At 34.9% G+C, this 20611-nt stretch overlaps 1 protein-coding gene across 1 annotated transcript in view; it reads right to left on the bottom strand.

Moving 5' to 3' along the window:
* LOC105343954 (uncharacterized) overlaps nt 1-20479 on the bottom strand; it is a 68248-nt gene extending 47769 nt beyond the window's left edge. Inside the window, exons 1-31 of the mRNA XM_066076189.1 lie at nt 20327-20479; nt 19438-19562; nt 18692-18858; nt 16051-16235; nt 15736-15861; nt 15264-15485; nt 14991-15139; nt 14621-14732; nt 14275-14396; nt 13868-14062; nt 13330-13561; nt 12983-13102; nt 10295-10462; nt 9896-10078; nt 9286-9576; nt 8735-8970; nt 8396-8474; nt 7996-8142; nt 7484-7657; nt 6013-6108; nt 4926-5098; nt 4578-4722; nt 4322-4462; nt 3965-4087; nt 3525-3737; nt 3175-3386; nt 2705-2924; nt 2312-2465; nt 1926-2086; nt 1473-1637; nt 15-224 (exon numbers count right to left, since the gene is read on the bottom strand). Of these exons, the coding sequence (XP_065932261.1) occupies nt 15-224; nt 1473-1637; nt 1926-2086; nt 2312-2465; nt 2705-2924; nt 3175-3386; nt 3525-3737; nt 3965-4087; nt 4322-4462; nt 4578-4722; nt 4926-5098; nt 6013-6108; nt 7484-7657; nt 7996-8142; nt 8396-8474; nt 8735-8970; nt 9286-9576; nt 9896-10078; nt 10295-10462; nt 12983-13102; nt 13330-13561; nt 13868-14062; nt 14275-14396; nt 14621-14732; nt 14991-15139; nt 15264-15485; nt 15736-15861; nt 16051-16235; nt 18692-18858; nt 19438-19535 (5019 nt within the window). The 5' untranslated portion in view covers nt 19536-19562; nt 20327-20479. The remainder of the gene's footprint in view (nt 1-14; nt 225-1472; nt 1638-1925; nt 2087-2311; nt 2466-2704; nt 2925-3174; nt 3387-3524; nt 3738-3964; nt 4088-4321; nt 4463-4577; nt 4723-4925; nt 5099-6012; nt 6109-7483; nt 7658-7995; nt 8143-8395; nt 8475-8734; nt 8971-9285; nt 9577-9895; nt 10079-10294; nt 10463-12982; nt 13103-13329; nt 13562-13867; nt 14063-14274; nt 14397-14620; nt 14733-14990; nt 15140-15263; nt 15486-15735; nt 15862-16050; nt 16236-18691; nt 18859-19437; nt 19563-20326) is intronic.
* Between the last annotated feature and the right edge of the window lie 132 nt (nt 20480-20611).

The following is a 20611-nucleotide window of genomic DNA, read 5'->3' as shown; positions in this document are numbered from 1 at the left end:
AAAACTGAACTGACCTCCTCCAGCTCAATCCAGAGTTCCTGGACATCCAGCCATGTTCTGAGGACAGCCTCAATGGTTTGCAGACGCTTCTGCCACTTGACAACGTCATCCATGAAGCTGCCTGCCAGACTGTTGCTATGCATCGCTTGAAGCGACACCTGGTGGGCTTCCAGTTCACCAAATATCGGGTCAGTCATGGTAAGTAGCATTATTTGTCCAGTGTCCTGAGAAAATTATACCAGACAGATTTGAAATGTTTTGAAATAAAGATAACATTTGTTTTTCAAATATTACAGTAATTCAGAAAATTATCTCATGAACTTTTTGAGTCAATCATTTAGACTTAGGTAAACTGTAAAATTAAAAAAAAAAAGAAAATATAATTATGTAAAATAATAATAGATATGTTTAAAATATATTTGTTGTTTCTTAATCATACTTTAATATGTATCTGAAAATGATTTGACCCATTCTTTGTTACTTATGGTTTTTGAAAGTGATTAAAATATTGAGGTGTTTCCATAAAATATTATCTTGATTTAACTTTTTTCCAGTGGTGATATACATTGACGATCTTGATAGGAAATCCTGATTTCACTCTAAATGAATTAAGTTTTGAAGGAGGGTGCATATATTGATAGGAGTAAATTCGATCCCATTGTTAAGAGGACACCATTATGACACCACACTAAACACAGGGTGAATTTTATCAATACGTGGAAAACTCCAGTACACCAATGTGTTAGTCATTTCTACTGTTAGAGGGAAAGATCTTTGGTCTATGGTAAATTGTAATTATCTGAGGAGTATATGGCATTGAATCGAATTGCCACATGAATAAATTTCACTGACATTATAGACTAACTATATTTCACTGCAGCCTATAAATTAAAGAACTTTGTAAGTTAAATCGATTGTTTGATTTAATTTTCTTCTTGATACTAGTTTGTTTACTGTATACAATTTTTAATTAATTTGACAATTAAAGCTAGCCAGTCATGCATTACAACAATGAAGCTTTAATTCACTCAGGCACACAAAACAACATGCATGGATTTACCAAATGTTGAAATTAACTTAAGAATTTATAAGATTTACAGTTAAAAGAAAAAAAAGAACTTCAAGGTAAACCAAACCTTCTCAATTATAAAGATTAAATTACTGATAATTAATCAAATCTTAAAAAATACTGATTTTGGATGTTAAATTACTGAAAATTGAGGAATATGAAAGAATACTTTGATTCTTAATAGTACATGTTCCTATAAAATATCACTTTTATATCAAACTTGTTTCATTTGAAATGTATTTATATTTCAACTGATTACATTTTTCACTTCAATTTTTCAAATTCAAAATTTAAAATCTTCTTATTTCTAACCTTTCAAAGCTATTAATCAAGGGAATGGGGAGATATAAGTAGAAAAAAACTCCAGCACACCATGCCAGGAAATACTAACGTTTTCGATTACCTCACCAAGGTTAAGCAGCGAAGCAGGCAGTGATGCGATACTGCTTCGCTTGTTTTTACTGTGTGAACTCTGGTTGGAGATTCGACTTCCTGTGCGGGCCTGGCTACGACTGGCGCCCGGGGGTTGTCCATGCTGCTGAGAGTGGTCGCTTTCACTGTGTTGATCCTTAAAAAGTTTAAATAAAAAAAAAAAAAAAAAAATTTTTACGCGAGTAAGCAAAGAAAGAGGAATAATGAGGTGGAAATAAAATGGGAGAAAAATTTTTTCCTTTTGTATGGAACCTAGATCAGGTGGTTGACGGGGACCATCGTAAGTGGAGTCTTTTGTTAACAGCCTCATGCCTCCTTCGGGGCACAGAAAGGATAAGTATGCAAACAGACTATCTTATAATTCTCTGCAAAAAGCAGTTTAAACATAATTGTATAAAATATTGAGAAAAAAACATAGACTTACTGGATTTGTTGGAGTCACATCTATCTCAGTCCTGATCCTGGTGTGAGGCCTTAGTTCAAAGATTTTGCTGAGCCAGACCTCGTCGTAGGTTTTCAGACTCTGTTCTATTGACAGATCTTTCACAGCCCTCTGTACCTGGGCTCTGACATCATCCACATGTTCTAAAAATAAATAGTTCGGTGATCTAACCATTTTAAACATAATCATATCATACTTAAGTTACATTTCTCTCATGCTTGACTGAAGTCCATGCAAATTTCTTTATTCATCGCTTACATTGATTATAAATAGAAAATTTATCATGATTTATTAAGTCACGGTATGGGAGGTAAGAATACGAATGTATAAAACGAGATAGAGCACTGAAAATGGACCAGAGGACTTACTCTGTAGTCCTAGCCCCAGGAGTTCCCCAAGGGTCATCCTCTTCAGCGAATCAGAGTCAATGTTGATCCCTCCTTTAGTGACCTGAACCAGTTTTTTCCAGTGTCTGGTTCTCATTGCGGGGTTACTGAGGTCATCAATCAGAGGAAGACAGGCCTGGACAAAAAGAAATGTTTTAAACATTTAAATTAGTATTCCACTTAAATAAAAAAAAACATCTTGCTGTGAATATAAAATCATAATCAAATAACACTGATTATTCATCTAACTTTTGACAGATATTTGCATATTCACATTCAATTTCTCAAAACAAACAAACTTGTATATTGACACAGCTCCACCTTTGAAATATTATATTAATGCCACAATTTTTCATCTCCCCAACCATATCCTACCTGAATTGTGCTGATGGACTCGTGCAGCCCCATGTACACATCCCAGGTAAAGATGTCCTCCGGCAGGCCCCTCACAATGTCCAGCTGTTTGTTGGTCTCTTCCTTCAGGAACTTGGTGTTCATCTTTTGCCAGCGGTGTCGCTTCCACTCCGACTGCTGCTCGTCGATGACTCGAACAGTCTCCCACACTTGTTTCAGGTTGTTCAGCTCATGTCTACACCTGTGAAAAGATTAATGAAAGGCTTACAATTTTTGAAAGTTTTTTTTTTTCTCTTTCACAATTTTAAAAGAAAGAAATAGCATTTTTCACTCTAAATACACTGCACATAACTTATCCTCCTACTATCACCCTACCTAATCTAAAAGCTCAATATTATTTTTTTTTTTTGATTGTAACACAAAAATACCATATCATTGGTAGATCATAAATTTTTGGGAAAATGTAATATACATTTATTAAAACAACTTACTGTGGCAATATTTCAAAGTTGACCACCGAGGCCTCTAGGAGTCCCTGCAGCTCTATCAGGTCCTGTGCCTCGTTCTCCAGAACTGTCAGTCTCTTGGAGAATCCATCAATTATAACCCAGGCATCAGAAATGTTACAGTCTCTGTTATACACATCCGAATTCTCCAGCTCCTTGGCAAGGGACATAACTCTCTCTCCAAAGGCCTCCAAATCCTGTTCGAAGCAAGAGAAAGCCATCATAGAAAAATGACCTCACAGGAAAATGTAGCTTTATTTCAATATGTGTAAACATCACTTATGAATAATTCAACAAGAAAAAAATTATCTTTTGATGTTTTTTCATCATCATACCTGAGTAATGCGCACTGACTCCTCCTGGATTCTGGGCCCCAGCCTTTGCTTGGCCAGGGACACTTTGGTTTTCAGGTTGTTCCATCGCCCTGGGGCAGCACTGAAGAGACCTTGGGTCTTCTCTGGTAGTTTCTGGCCATATTTCTTCAACAGCAACACAGTCCTGTGCATAGCTGTGAACTTACCATCCATTTCTAGCTGCTGTGCTGATACCTAGGATAAGGAAAGTTTCAATTAACAATGGAAAGAATTCTTATGATTTGGATTTCTGAATGATCATTAAATTCAGAAAAGATGCAAACATTGATATTTTAATCAATGCAGATTCTAAAATTGGAAACTTGAAAAATAAAGGAATCCTTTCCCCTCCTTACATTACTCCTTCCCCTCCTTCAACTACTCCATTTTTTTTTAGATACTAAGAGGAGTTCTGTTTTTACCTCATTGAACAATCTCATCATCTTCATAAAAGAGGCTGTGTCTCTCTCCTCCCCAGTAATGCCCTCAATCTCTGGCTCAATCCGCTTCAGGAACATGTCATGCTTCTCTAACATGTCTGTCACCTGTTCAAATAAAAGTAACATATCAAGCATTGTTTTCTGATTCGAGCCCTAAACCTTTGCAAAATTGATCGTATTCACTACTTATGAAATGATTTAGCTCTTTTTGGAATCATTGCTAGTTTTGTGCCTTTCCTTCTTTTAATCCCTCCATCTCTCATCAACAATTTACTGCACTAGATAACAGAAATACATTGTAAAGTAAACATTAACTTAAAAAAAAAAATAACCTAGTACCTGGTCTGAGAGATATTTGGTGTATGTCCACATCCATTTGGCAGCATATGTTGTAAGGACCTGTTTGATTGGCTGCAGGTCCACACGCAGCCAGCCAACATTATGGAAGTCCTCCAAGCTCTGAATTTCATCTCTGGCAGTCTACAAGATGTTGCAAGTCCAAAAATTAGTTTTTGATCATTTCATAAATAAGTATTGACAACTTTTAAACATACATGTAGAAACATAAGAACGCAATTTGACTTATCAAACATACCCTGTAAATTTCAATTTCTGCATCAAACTCGTCCAAACTTGGGATGTTGGATGACACTTCCTCTTGCTGGTTTTTGGGTGTGAGGAATGTTCTCTCTGCAGTACCAAGCAATCCTGCTGAATTCAAACTGCTGGTGGATGAAGCTCTGCAAACAAACAACATGTAGAGACTTAGTAATATAACTGGTGATGATGTCATCTGATATACTAGTAGTCACCTCTAAAGGGGGATAACCATGTCTTAACTCTTTTAAAATAGATAACAAGTTAAATTGATTTGCTTTCCATTATGAATTGGATTAAGAGGAAAAGTAATAGCAAGAGTTTGGTGAACTAAAGCTCTACTGACCTTGAATCTGTCCTTGACCTTTCAGTGGCCTGCTGACGGACCATTCCTGCAAATGTTCTGTTGGGGCTCCTGAGAGGATTAGGTGAAAGTTTCCCTCGCAGAAACTCCTCAAATGTCAGATTCACGTCTTGCAACCACAGGAATGCATAGTCTCCAAAGATTTCAATCAGTTTCTAAAATCAGAGGGGGAAAATTAGTTAATTCATTACAGATAGGAAAAGCAAATTTCATCGTTTCCATACATCTTGTTCATAATGCCAGCACAGACTACTGATTATTAATACAGAAATTATCATTATTTAAAGCACAAAGCAAGTAACCTGCTTTATATAGATACAATATGTATTATCATCATGATAATTAACAATTTAATCATGATAATTGAAATAAATTCAGTCTGCTCTATGATTTAGCCTATGAATGCTATGTGTAGATTAGAAGCTAGGTCCATCACAATTAATGGCAAAATGATCAAGAGTTATAAGAATCAAATACCCACTATAAATTTAAATACATTCAGCTGTCTATAATTAGACATCGATGGTAAATTTAAATGACAATTAAATGATCAGATCTGTATGATAAGAAAATACCTACTTCAAATTCCTTTCACATTGAAAGCTTAAAACCCATAATATACAATCAGGGATATATACACACTAACGTTTTAAAGTCAATCTCTGGTACAATACCATGCTGACCACCCCTTGGAGCTGCCTGTTGGATTGAACCAACTAACAATTAAATCCCCCCAATGTATATACCCAATATACAGACTAAGCATCCATCAAGGCTAACAACTAAACATCCTAATTTGGTAATTACAAAGATGTTCTTCTGTGTGTATATACACAGCACAGTCCATTCAATTGTACAAATTCTCTATACCATGATAGTCAATACACTGAATGTATGGAATTTATAAACACCCATCATTAACCATCATTGATTCATAAAATCACTTGGTGTAATTATACATCATTGGGCATTTTCTTTAAAGTTCACTTATTTCTAAATGTTGTTTCAGATAATATGGACAATTTAGAAATAAAAAAAAAGCATGACACACAAAATCATCAAAATATACCTTGCATTCCTCTCCATTTTCATAAACCATTTTATTGATGTCCAACAGAAGCTGTTTCACCTCATCATCTGCTGATATATAGTCTTGGTAGGTGCCCTAGAAAAAGTAAAAACAACAGGTTCTTACTTGAGTAAGTTCTCTACCAGACAGTTTAAAATTTCACCGGATAACTGACTATAATCAGTAGCAGTGCTAGGAGGCTGTCAGAAATTGTGTGAACCCTTACAGAGACAAATATACTGTGGTTAACAATAAATTGATTAATACTACATTGATTATAAGCCAGTTTTTAGAGCCAGTCATCAGTCTAGACGGACTCCCAAAACGGAGTCAACGGAAGTGAATTTCTGCAAGCATTTTGGACTCCGTTTTGGGAGTCTACGCATGCGCACTGGTCCAAAATATGGCGATTTCTCAATAAAAACATGGGGTCAACAAGAAATCGTCTTGCAAAGTGCTGCGTGTGTTGGCAGACTTCTAACATGTTTTAAAAGACCCAGGATATAATTTACTATCGATCGTATTTGCACGAAATAGGGGTTTATTTGCACTTAAGAAAGTTATTTCTCTTCGAAGTTGGACGTTTGGACGATGCTTAAAAAGTGATATTTTTGTGTTTTTCATGGAATTTAATCGTTAATAAAAGGTAAATTGCATTAAATTTTACTTCTTTCGTATTGTGTTACAATTTAAAATCACCAAACATACAAATTGATAAGTGCGTAAACGAAAAAAGCTTCGAATACTAACAAAAACTGGTTGCTCTAGCGATGATTAAAAAACGTCTTTTTGGTATCTAAAAAAATAGGATTGGTTGTTTGAAAGCCCAGAAAATAAAACAAATTGTCACTCTAGATTCAATAACTCTTTAAATTGAACTGATAATTATCATCAAAACAATTATTAACACTCGCGGCATTTGCTATGTTAGGAAACCAAGTTAAATACATAATTATTCAAGATAATTGGATAATTTAGCATGAAAAAGATTAAAATGAGACTATACTTTTAACAAACAATGATAAATAAACATATCCAAGCGTTAAATTTATTTCAAAACAGTTATAATTGTGCGTGATCGAAGTTTTGGGTGAATTTTTCATTTAAAAAATTAATCTTACGTAATACAAGTAAACGGTTATGAACATATGGCATTAACATGACACATAAACGTTCAGAAATGTTTTTGAAAGATTAGAATTAATTTTTGTCGTGTTTTTAGCCAATTTTAGAGATTTATTTAGAACTAAGGGGCATAACTCGCACGTTGTTTACATTAGAAACGCCATTTTACCGCAATGCATGATGGAGCCAAAGACTCCGTTTTGGGAGTTAACTCCGTTTTGGGAGTCCCGTCTAGACTGGTCATATTTTAATTCAATATTTTTTCCTCTCTTTTATTTTCTCCATAATAACCACATATGTTATACGCAAAATGAAAAAATACTATGATGTAATAAAATATACTCACTTTGGGTCCTAGCATTTTGACGAGTTTTCCCCTGGCTAGGAAGCTGTCCAGCCACTGATGAACCAGTTCCTGTACAGAAATCACCGAGGTGTGAGTGTCCAGGGGTGGTCGGAACGCCACTCGGTTGTCTATCAGCTCCAGTCGGATGGTCAGGATTGGCATAACCAGGTCATCCTGTAAAAAGAGGAACTCACATCATGTGTCATTCTGCCTGAAACCAATGTTCCATATTGTATATCTTTTTCATAAGGTACACTGTATATGCTGCCCATTGTGTTGGTGATATTATGGGGGGGGGGGGTATTTCTTATTGTTGTCTTGTTTAAAAGAAGACTAATAACTAATGAATAAAACTCCCTCTTCCTCAGGCACTTTCTTCTCCTCTCTTTCTCTCTTCTCTCTACAATGCCTAATATGCTTGCTCCATACTCTCTCTCTCTCTCTCTCTCTCTCTCTCTCTCTCTCTCTCTCTCTCTCTCTCTCTCTCTCTCTCTCTTCTCTCTCTCTCTTACCTCAGCAGACATGTTGGCCTGCACCAGGTTGTTCAGCATTGACTTCAGACTGGTCAGTGTAGCTTGCTTCAAGCCGTCCAAAACAATGGCGTCCACATAGTCAATGTAATCCTGCCAGGCAGGAGAGGCCTGGCTTATTTGTACAGCCTGAAAATAAAACCGAAGCAATCCAAAAATTATACATCTTTTTGTAACTCAAAAATTAAATGAGACAGGCTGGTAATTGATTTTTTTTCTAGATCTGAAAAGGGGAATAACTCCAGTTTTACTTAACAATCAAGAGTTTGAGTTACTCCCCTTTTTAATGTGACAATAGAATTAAGCTGGCAGCATCAGATCTGATGTTAAGATGCCCGAGAAACCTTAGTTACTTCATAATAAATTTCATTAAATGATTTACCTCAAATGATGTGTCCACAAGCTGATGGATCTTATGGCCAGAAGGGATGACTACATTCTCCAAGTCATCTTCTAAATGCCTAAAATACACATGTATAAAGTGACTGTTCAATGCAAATTTGCACAAGATAAGACTACATAGATATTTTTAATCATTGAAACATGAATATAGTCTTTAACAAATTAAAGAAAAATCAAAGAAATGAAATGCACAAAAATGTTATACAATTGTTATGTAAAAGATTTATAAAGAAAGACAGAGTGTTTGCATGATTCCTTCTTAGAGAACATTATCTGGGTAATATTAGGAGGATTAAATATTTTGAAATTTAACTCCTACTTTTGCATTCCCAGCAACTCTTCCATGGAGTAGGATTTTTCCTGATCCCGGGAAGTGAACACATCCAGAGATCCCATAGACCAAGATATTGTTATTCCTGCAATCTCGTGACAGTTTGTTTGAACAATGTCAAGATTCTGATGAACATCCACACACACAAGTGACATGGCCTGCTCGATGAAGTCAGCTGACTCTCTCATTCTCCATGTGTACTGCTGAAGGCCTTGTTCAAACAGCTGTAAAATCAATGAAGATGGAAAATATTTATCAACTTCAAGCAACACATATTTAACTGTGAAAAACTGTTTTGGTCATACGGTACTTTTTCTTTTACTAAATAATGTATCGGTGTTTGGTTAGAATTCCATTTGATGTCAAATGCATGTATCTTGACATTCAGTAATTAAATAAATGAAGATATATCGGTACTGTTTCTACATTTCAAGAAATCTTCTATATTGTCTTAAACACAGAGAGAGAGAGAGAGAGAGAGAGAGAGAGAGAGAGAGAGAGAGAGAGAGAGAGAGAGAGAGAGAGAGAGAGAGACTTACAATATCAATCTTGGACAGTTTCCTTTCAAACAGAGGTCTCTCAAACTCGGTGATGGATCTCATGATGTTGTTGTACTTTGACACAATAGTCTCCAGTCGGGTAGCAGTGGTCCTCAATTCATGAGCATCAGTGTTTCTCAGCAACTCCTTAGCAGCAGGTGGAAGATGGATATTGAAGGGTTCTCCACATAGATAGTGAATTTCCTTGAGCAAGAGAAGAAGCTGAGCATCCAAATTGGCATGGACAACTTGAGGACGGATATCCACTTCTTCGTCATATTCCTCAGCAATCTGATGGATAGAAAAAATTCAAATTACAGAACATTTTATTTCAAGGATATATCAAAATGTTTTCAAGAAAAGAGTAGATTTCATTCATAAGCATTTCAAGATGAGAATACATCTTATGAACAGGATATATCATAAGGAGAGCAGCTTAAATTCTGAATGACCTATCTACTTAAAAAAGATTTTCAGGAACACTGATTCTAATATTGACATTCTTCTACATTTTATTTTCAAAAATACAAATTGATGTAAAACAGATATAATACTTCAGAATGTATGCATTAACTTGTAATTATAAAGGGTATTGAGTCTTTGCCCGTACCAGCAATGGCTGCTTGAGCTTCATGGTGAGTTCCGAGGTGATGTTGGTCTGCCAGTCGAGGGTGATCTTCTTCTCGTACTCCTCCAGGACCTTGATACACTCCTGGTAGGCGTCCCTCATCTGCCACCCCTCGTCCCCCTCCAGGGAGTGGGGGCTGACCCTCTTTAATTTCTCCATTGGTCTCTGTGAAGGACAAAATTGACTTAAATTAAGCTTAACTGATTCTTTTTATACTTAATGTGTTAAATTTCTGTAATCTGTTTTTCTAATGTGATATCGCATACAATCGCTAAATACATGTGTTGTAGAATAAAAAATCACTCAATATAAAAAAATAAAGAATTATTAAAAATTCATTTTCTAGAGCAATATCTTGATACATATATACAAAAAACTAACCCGGATCCTCTCTTGCAATGCTCTGACCCAGAACAGTCGACTAGCTATGGGGGGCATATTAGCGTGCAGGGGAGGGCTAATGTTCGCCTCATCGAACATGCTTCTGACAGCCTGCAGCTCTGCAGAAAATGCCTTCACTAACTGAAGGTCTTTGTCCTTTAGGTGAATCTGCAAAGAAGAGGATTCATGAAAAATTAAAGTCATAAAAAAAAGATTTATAAACCATATATAAACATTTCTCAAAATAGCAAAGAAGGAGTATAACTATTTAATTGTTAGCATAATGTGGTTAGTAAAACTTGTTTGCAAAATAAAAATCATGCATGAAGGTTATAATACATCAATGGAGTAAAAACTTAATAAAATTTTAACAAGGTCGATTGGGGATCCAATAGAGTATTGAGTGATGCCTCTGGAATGTTTGCCCTGCCAATTTGCAAAATTCATCTAATATGCCTGCTACTTTTTTAATTAACATCTACTGTACTGTCTTGTAATTACCCATACTGTGACAATTAACATCAGTAACATACCCAGATTCTAGTCCTGTTCTTCTGTTGATAGCCAAATGACAAAGCAAGGGGAGAGACGTTAGGGGTATATACTTATAACTCAAGCAACAACAACAACTGATTATTGAAACATTCATTTCAGCTATGATTACGTCCTTGAAATTATCTCATCATTTATCTTAAATGATATAAAATCACAAATATTGATGAATACTTTAAATTCAAAGAATGATTTATTGAGAATGATAAAAACAACTAAAAAGTCATCTACCAGTAAAATCACACAGTCCAAAACCTACGAAATTTCTACTTAAAAAAAACTTTCCTGAAGCTTTCATAGATAGACCCCTGTTTTAAGGTTAAAAATTTGAATTTTGTCCTAATTTGAAGTATGTCAGATCAATGAAAGGAAAAATTCCCCTCCTTGCAGACTATACACAAAACATACAGAGTAATGTCTGGTCAGTACTCTCACAACACGACAAAACAGAATAGGAATCCTAAAACACAATATATGTATATCAAAGCTGAAAACCTTTAAAGGATTTATAAATGCACACAAGGGAACTAAGATTTGATTTATCTAATGCACACATGAGAAATTAATTACTGTGTATGCTTGATTAAAGATAACAAAAAACTAAATTATATATGATTACATGTACATCCGCACATACATGCCATGTATCTAAAGTACAATGCTCCAACGATTCAGATCAATGCTGGCTGGCATTGACACTATCATTGGAAAAATTTTACATTACAATGTATTGTATAGAGCAATTTTTGTTACTGATATTTTTTGTTCTCATGGTCAAAGTAGGCTAAAATTATATGCATTTAAAGCAATATGAGCTGCAATTTTCATGCTGAAATTTTTTTCAAAGAAAATGTTATTTTCTACTCAAATAACAAAAAATATCATGTTTTTAAATTTCTGTTTGCCTTATTTTTGTGGGAAAAGCCGATAAGAAACCTTAATTGAAGCAAGATTGAATTATTGTCGTCCTGTATAAAAATTGAATTGCTATATATTCCTTAGAAGAGAAATCTTTCCTCTGACAAAAATTAATGATTTTTTCAATTCTTTTTTATCATAAAAGTTTAAGTTACATGCAGACTTAGCAACTAGCATGTTTTTGCAGCAAAATGAAATTCCAAAAAATACAGCTCATATTGCTTTAAATCATTACACTCAGTTTACATTTTTTAGGAAGTCTTATGAGGGATAATGGCACATCATAAAGATATTGTCTTTGAATATGCATTCAATTTCTAAAAAGATATAGGGAAAAAGAAAAACACACACTCTAAAACAACAGAATATTGACCATATATACACAAAACAACAAAAAATGTACATAATACACATCTTCAAATGCATTCTCAGCTAGTGTCTATATACAAACCCCTTTATTCTTTAGAAAGAAGATTGAATAAACAATCAAGTTCATACAGTGAATGTAAATTTTTGACTGTGTTTAGTAAGTGCTTGGCAGTCAATACATCATATAAAAAAATAACCATAGTTGATACATTAAATTGTTCAATCCTTTGACTTCATGCCGTGTTCATGCAACACACATACATTTACCAGATGTGATGACAATTTTTAACATTTAAACAAAAATGAATTACCAGTTTGACTCCTGAACTTTCTTAATTCGTGAAAAAGTCAATTTTTTAAAATATTGTCAGATATAACCTAATAACGGCAAAAGTTCTAGCTAGTACATGTAAAATTAGGTAAACCATACACAATTACATCTACATGGTCACTTTTACCGGTAAGATAAAAATACTTTTAAAAAACATGCATTAGGGAATTAAAATAATTGAATTTCGGCTAAGGAACTGTTGTTGCAATCAAAGACTAATTAAAAGCATGTTAGTAAAAAAAACATATGAAAACTGAATTCAGATATCGTGGTTTTATCAATATTCATGGGTATATTTTTTTCATGGATTTAAGGAAATTCACAGTTTTAAGGACAGTAAATTTGTGGACAATGATCCTCGACGATATCAATACAATATATGTTATTTAAAACTGCAATTAAATGAAAAAATAATTCCATGGATCAACTCAAGAACTAAATCCACAATTATCAGAAGGCAACAAATATCGATGAAACCACAGCATCAAATGATTTGGTGAAAATGAGACACCACTGACCTGTACGAGCTCTCGCCCACTGACCCCCTCAAACACCTCCAGGAGGCGGAGCTGGGACTCCACCGTGGGGCAGTGGTTATAGGACAGACGGAGGATCTCCGCCAACCTCTTCTCTAAGGACTGAAATTTAAAATTGTAGGCTGTTAAAAATCAGAGACCCAATGCTACCATAAAAAAATATCTATGATTTTATTTTTGGTGAAAAGTTCACATTATGCAAATGACTCTCTGCAAACAGAGATGCATATATCTATTTAATGTTAATGGTGTGACTGATTCCCAAAACTTGGAATAATTTTTAAAAGGGTTTTTGTTTCAGAACCAAGCATTTTTTAGTTAAAACCAACCTTCACTACAGTTCTAAATCTAAAGAAGGCCCTTTCAAAATTCTGGGTTCCATCTATACTAAGGACGTTGTCCACTACAGCAAAAAACTCCTTCATGGCTTGTGTGTACTTGACGTGGATCTCTTTGACCAAAGCATCCAGGCTCATACTTCCGGCACCACCTATCTCGGCGGCATCTGCTAGTAGACGGAAGTGGCGGGTGGTCTCCACTAGCTCCAGTACATCATTGCACCTGTGATACAAATCAATATTTTGTTGCTTACTTTATACATATTCAGTCATTAAAAAAAAATGTTCAAAAGAAATTTTTCTTATGGTCATTGAAGCACATTATTGAAAACAAACATTCCACAAGAATTTCAGGACTTTGATTATTGAATTTCAAAATCCTGTGAGACCACTTAATAGTTTGATGATTTCTTTATACATGTACTTATTCAGTTATACAAAACGTATCAAGAAAGTTTTCCTCTCATAGAGCATGTTCTACAGCATGAGCATTTTGGTACTTTGATTATTTGAAAATAAGCATAATTACCTCTCCATGAAGCTGTTTAAAAGGTCAAAACAGGGAGCATTTCTCGGAGGCCAGGGACTGTCTGTCCACAGTTCATCGTCAGTGAGGGAGTCACTGCTTGAGTGTCCATCCCCGTGTCTCAGACCATACCTGGGGGTGTAGGCATGGGGTCCATACATTTTGGTCAGAAACAGACTGCCTCGTGGCCTTGAGGCTCTGAAAAGGGGAAAACCAAAATTAATTCTTTACAATTCATTTTCTTTCACTCTGGCTTATTTACAAAGTTGAGTTAAATAGCTACATTGTCTTATATCCAATTCCTATTCATATTTATAATCAAATTCAGATAGATGAAAAAATATTAGATCTCTTTAATATAAACTCCAATGCCATTTTAAATGCATGATCCTGGTAGAAAGGATTCTTACAATCTCTCTGCATTTTCGGCAATGTTTTGGGCATTCTTGTCATCAGCCTTGTCCTTAAAGTCTAGATAGGTTCCTCTGAATGCAGCACAGACCCTCAGAGCCTCCTTAAGTTTGGTATATGACTATAAAAACATAATACAACAGCATATGAAATTGAGACTCTCTATGAGGAAGGGATCAAAACAAACTCTGATTACCGTATAAGCCTATACGGACACATAGTTGAATTTAACTTTAAATTTTTGATATCTTCAGTCTGCAATTTAAACAGGTTCTCCTGTATTTTTTTAAATTAATTAAACACATGTCATGAATTCTGTTTGAATATTACATCTCCCTTGCATACCTCCAGTGGCTCTCTCAGAATGTCCTCCCCGACCATTGCAATAGCTCTGTGAACCACTTCATTGGACAGCAATCTCAGAAGATTGTGGAATTTATCCATCTGATGGTAGTACCTACACATACAAGAATATATTGCAATGTATTGAAAACAAAAGATTCTGCTCATCAAGAAGCCATATTTAAAAATTCTAGTTTCATAAATTTACTGAACTGTAGTAGTTAAATGTACTTAGTACAAGTAAAAATCTTACACTCTTTCAATACATGTAACTATTTCCTATGACTGATATAATAATGAAGAAGATAGTTACAGCTCCCCCCCCTTTTTTCTGGAAGGGGGTGGGGGGGGGGGGGGGTACAAAAAAACTTACACAGAATGCTGCCAGACTAGGAAGAGAACCTGCATCAGTGGTTTGAACAACTTCAGCATGTGGCAAGGGTTCAGAGTGCTGTTCAAATCCTCGAACAACCACTGCATGGTGGTGAGGAATCGAAGAGTTCTGTTTGTCTCTGATACCGCCTAAAGAAAGAGACACATACAATGTTCAACAAAAGAGTCTAGATCATTCAATCTAGCTTACAATAAGCTTTTGCAATTTACTGTACTAAAAATCAAATTCAAACTATAAACCAACTAAACATACCTTGTTGACATCTTTCCTCACATGGTTAAAAGAACTGGAATACTGGCTTTGAGCTTGGTCCAAATTCTGCAGGATGTCCTTGGCTACAGGGGATTCTAGCTGTCTCAGAATGGAGTGCAGACGTCCTAATTGTCGCTCCCACATCTTGACTTCATCAAGAGGGCCTGGCTCTGGTCCATAATGGTGGAACAGGTCAGCTATTGGGTCATGTTTCAAAACGCCCTGCAAGAAAAAAATGCATTTATCTTCATTCTTTTAGTCACACAATGGACAGTTTTTGCCTTATTTCACTTACAGAATGATGCATAAACGGCGCAATCCACTCTCAAATTAAAGCATGAATTCTAGAAATTTATAACACAAGTGTTAAGGCTCCTTTTGTGGGGATTGTTGTTGTTGATAATGTTTGAGTGGTGGTAATTGATGGAAAAGGGGTGGAAAATAATGGCAGTGGTTATAGAAGCTTGCATACCTTTATTTGCTTGATCCATGCCAGCACTGTAGTTTCCAAGACATGTAAAACAGCTCCTCTTCTGTTTGGGGTGGCAGCTGCTTCTGCTAATACTTCTATGGAGGGTAGACTTAGAATGATGCGCCCCTGTAATGGTTGAAAAATACTTTTAATAGAGAATGCTACGGACGTTGAATTTTAAAATTATTTCAAGATTTGACGGTTTAAGCAAATTGCTTTTTTAAATACATTGTAATTTTCATGTTTTTAAACCATTCTCATGCAAATTCAACTCAATCTCAGAAAGAAATAGCTGATTGAATTGAATGCACTAACCTCTACATGACCTTGGGACACTTCTACAACAGACATAAGTCTATGGAGGATATCCATCACTTTGTCCCCACCAGTGGCAATTTTCCCCTGATTTGTGCACATCAAGGGGAGATAAACCTCTCTGATAAGCAGCTCCAGGTGCTCAAGGGGTATGTTAGTGCAATCAATGTAAAAGACTTCATTTCCTGCAAAAAGAGCATTCTCATTAAATGATTTATCTTAAATGGTGATGTATTATGCCTAATCAGTATCTGTATCCAACATTAATATCCAAACCTTATTTCATGTCATAAAAATGTAATTATTTTAATTTATAGTTTTTCACATCTTTATAAAAACACTAAAAAGTTGAGTACACGATAAAGTTCAGTTGATTGCATATTATTTATATTTTAATAATTGACTCGAAATATAAGTACAGTCAAACCTCATTATCTCGAACTAGATGGGACTGGTTATAAACTTCGAGATATTCGAGTACCGTAATCCGGTGAATATAATACGCAGTAGTGTACAATACGCACTCCCCACTTTGGGCCTGAAAATGGTGAAAAAAAGCTTGTTGGGATGTATAATACGCATCAAAAAAATTGACCAAACGGTAATCCTGAGTATCAACAAAGCAGTTTTACTTTGTATGCACGCTCAACTTCATCGCGGGAATACGCTACCGGAAATAAGAAAAACACAATATTTTCTTAGATACGGATTTATTGTAACTAATACATCGCGGTAATATCTTTATTTCGTAATCAATGTTTTTAATAGACCTAGTATTAAATATTCTACCGTAAATAAAATCAACTACTTTTAACAAGCGTGATATAATTGTTTAGTCATTACAATCCCTGTAAAGTGAAAAACGGACGATGTACAGGTATGGAGATAACGGACCTACATGTAATTAAATTCTTAAATGACTCCGATCAAAGTGATCAATTAGAGGCCTGGAACATAATAAAATATATGCACAAATAGTTGTGTTGTGTATAGTACACATAGCCTAAGGGGTTGTCTGAGATACCCAAGGTGTCAAGCGTTAGCGGTGGGGATCCACAACTGTTTCAATGGCTTCAATTAACGGAATAGGTTATAGAATCATTTATATTCATAATTATTTGCAATAAATTAATTAGCATTAAATGAAAATGGTTAAAAATGAGCCAAATGATGTGTAAGCTGTTTTCAAAGATCGGCGTCAAATAGCACGTGGCCATCCCAGTCCGCATTCTATTAATAACAGCTGTAATGGCGGCGTACACGGAGAAAAAGAATAGGCAGTTCAAATTAATTTTTAAAGGCCATTTTGAAACAGTTTATTTATTAACAGACTTAAAGTGTACATTTTCTTTAATTACATGCTATAACAATGATTTCCTAAAGGGGTTACATAGTAATATATATGTGATAATGAAGGAATATTACGATGTATAGCGGGGTATCGGTTCTGTCTGTGAACAGCATAGGTAATACGGCAGTATGATACCCCGTGCTTCAGCTAGGAAAAAATATGCCCAAATCCTATAGGGATGTATAATACGCACCCCTCTCTGAAGGTAAAAAATGCTGGGAAAAAAGTGCGTATTATATTCACCGGATTACGGTATTCAAGATATCAAGGGTAAAATACTTAAAGTTTAAGTGTTTGGGACTTAAAAATCACTTCGACATATCCATTGTATTCGAGATATCGGTGTTCGAGATGCCGAAGTTAAACTGTCCTGCTATATTCATCAACAGCTGCCACCTCCCTTCCACCCCCAGGGCTCTACATTAACTTTTTTTCCTACTTGTCCATTCGGACAAGTGACCAAAACATTTACTTGTCCGAACTTCAACTTCACTTGTCCGAAAAATTTTCTATATTAAAGATCAAATATTGTCAACTTGAAAACTACAGTACTCTATTACTAAAATAAAATCATTTATTGATTACTCTAGCTATAATTAATAACCTGACTTTTTAAATGGAAACTTAAAGTGTCTTTCCTATATGTACATGTATTTGTTCTATATACTGTAACATTAAACATGATTTGTCAGCTGTAGCTTTGTCATGGCAAATTACAAGACATTTTAAATTTAGCATCAGGTTTAAAAATACATGTAACTGTTATATTGATTTCTCAGCTGTTTTTTTAAACTAAACATGGAAAGTCACCATAATCTATCAATGATGAATGAAACCTAAAATAAGTTACATTTCTTTCCATAATCCTTTATCTTTGCTACCTTTTCTTCCTTTCTTTTTCTTAACATATGTGTTTGGTACTTTGTAAGAACTGAGATCCACACCTTGAAAGTTGTTTGAAATTAGTGAACTTCAATCCCGATCAAGAGTAACTCAATTGCATTGCAATTTGATGTCGGGATCGAAATTCAAAATAACTAATCGATAAACTTATAACGAGACTACAGATAAACTTATCACAAAACTTTCTTTTGGAGATTTCTTTACATAAAAAATGCACTTGTCCAGTCGGACAAGTGGCCAGCAATATTCACTTGTCTGCATATTTTTTTAACTGGTACTGGACAAGCGGACAAGCGTTAATGTCGAGCCCTGACCCCACCCCCTAAAAAAAAAAGAACCTACAAAATTCCTTTTCTGACAAAGGCAGACGACTCACTAAATACTTACCAATGTTTTCTTTGGTCAGCTTTGTCCCAGCATTGCACTTCAGAAAGAAGATGGATTTGTATTTGAGATCAAAGGGCGGGATCAGTGACGCTATGATCTGTCTCTCTTTGTTGTAGACAAACAACTTCCTCACATCCTCATTGTTTATAAACTCGTAAAAGGCAAGTCTGCATTAAAGGACAAACGGAAACGATAAATGATACCTTTATTAATTGATGCACAGAAATATGCATGATTACCTAGTTTCCTGGCCAACTTACTAACAAGATAACCTATAGCTTTCCATTCGAAACATTTATATGTATACCATAACTGATCAGAAAATTTTCAATGCATGTTCTGGCAATATTTTTTTGTAAATTCCTAGGTAATGATTTATTTGGTGATGGAAAAAAATATGATATTAATTATACCAGTATATGCATATGAAATTAACATACGGCAACTATATTTGCTGAAATACTACATACAGGGAAATTTTTGCCCCTGTTTTATTTTTACCTCCTTTACCCCTATTGGCATGCAGTGTATGAATTTAGACCAGGACTAATTTGAAAATTGAAAGTTATATCTCTTTATAACTACATCTGTGCTAGAGTAAATTTAAGACTGAAACCTTTTGCAACAGTGATTGCATGGACAAAAAATAACATGTGGTGAAAATAACCATGTATACATACAGAACTCTTGCTCCGTAAGTTTTACTAATTAAAAGTGGTATCATACTTTCCAGTTAATAGCTTTACCTGTTTTCATCGTTAAGGAACATATTTTTCAGCTCTTCATTTCTAGGTCTGAGGGAGGAGCTTATCCTCAGCTCCAACCACTTTAATCGTTCGTCCATTTTGTTGTCTGAAATTGCTTTTTAAATCTACAAAATATATAAAGTTGAAGGTAAAGTCTTGGAGTGTCTTTGATACATGTACACATTTTTTAATTTTTATCCAAGATATATTTTTAAGCTGAAGGGAAAAACCCTCTCATGAAAACTGGGTACTTTTCTTTTGCAGGGCAAATTGACATATATATTAGAGTGTGGTTATAAATATGACATTACTGCTATTGTTTAAATTATATAAAATTATATACTAACTAAAACTTTGCCAAAGTAATGAAAGTATATGAATACACCCTGCATAAGAGCAATACTGAAGTTACCATAAAAGAGGAAATTCAAAACAGAAATCTTGGAATTTTTTCGACAGTCTAATGAATGAATAAAAAAGCTAAAAATGAAAAAGATTTGGATAATTCAAGAATTAGCAATTCAAATGTCATAATCATTAACTGGTAATGTTGCTTTGATTTACAAACTCCCTGTGCAATTTTATAGCTATGAATAAGTATATAATAATATGAGTGCATGCCACCTGATTAGATTTCCCAAACCAGCCTTGTATAAAACATTTGACGTATTTATCACCAATTACCAATTCTAAGTTTAACTGACTATATCAGCATCGCCATTGCTATCTACATGAAATTTTATTTCTCATTTTCTTATTGGTCGCTCGCACTTGTCTCAGAAACGCTTTGCTGTGCGTTGGACTGTGCAATGAATACCCTAAGATTGAAATTCAAGCAACTCACACCTAAATAAAACGGTAACGAATTGAAATATTTCCGTAAACTTACCCCAACAATCAATTTTTTTCTTAAAAATACATAATGTCAATGGTTTCTAAGTCCATGAGCGTTCATGTTGTCCGCCATATTGTTTGGGTTGCCAACTCATTTGCATAACGACAAACTGTTAAAAGTTTAGAATCTTATTCTGCAATCAGGCTTCTAAAATTGATAAATTTCAGCAAAAAAGGCATACAAATTTTAAGATTCTTTAGTTTGAGTTCAACAATTTTGTTTAGCCTGTTTGTTGTCGGCAGTCTCCGGTAATATGGCATGTGTAAAAAGAGATCATTC

The sequence above is a fragment of the Magallana gigas genome, chromosome 2, assembly GCF_963853765.1.
Source record: "Magallana gigas chromosome 2, xbMagGiga1.1, whole genome shotgun sequence".
Classification (NCBI taxonomy): domain Eukaryota; kingdom Metazoa; phylum Mollusca; class Bivalvia; order Ostreida; family Ostreidae; genus Magallana; species Magallana gigas.
This window is presented reverse-complemented; position numbering and strand designations above follow the sequence as displayed.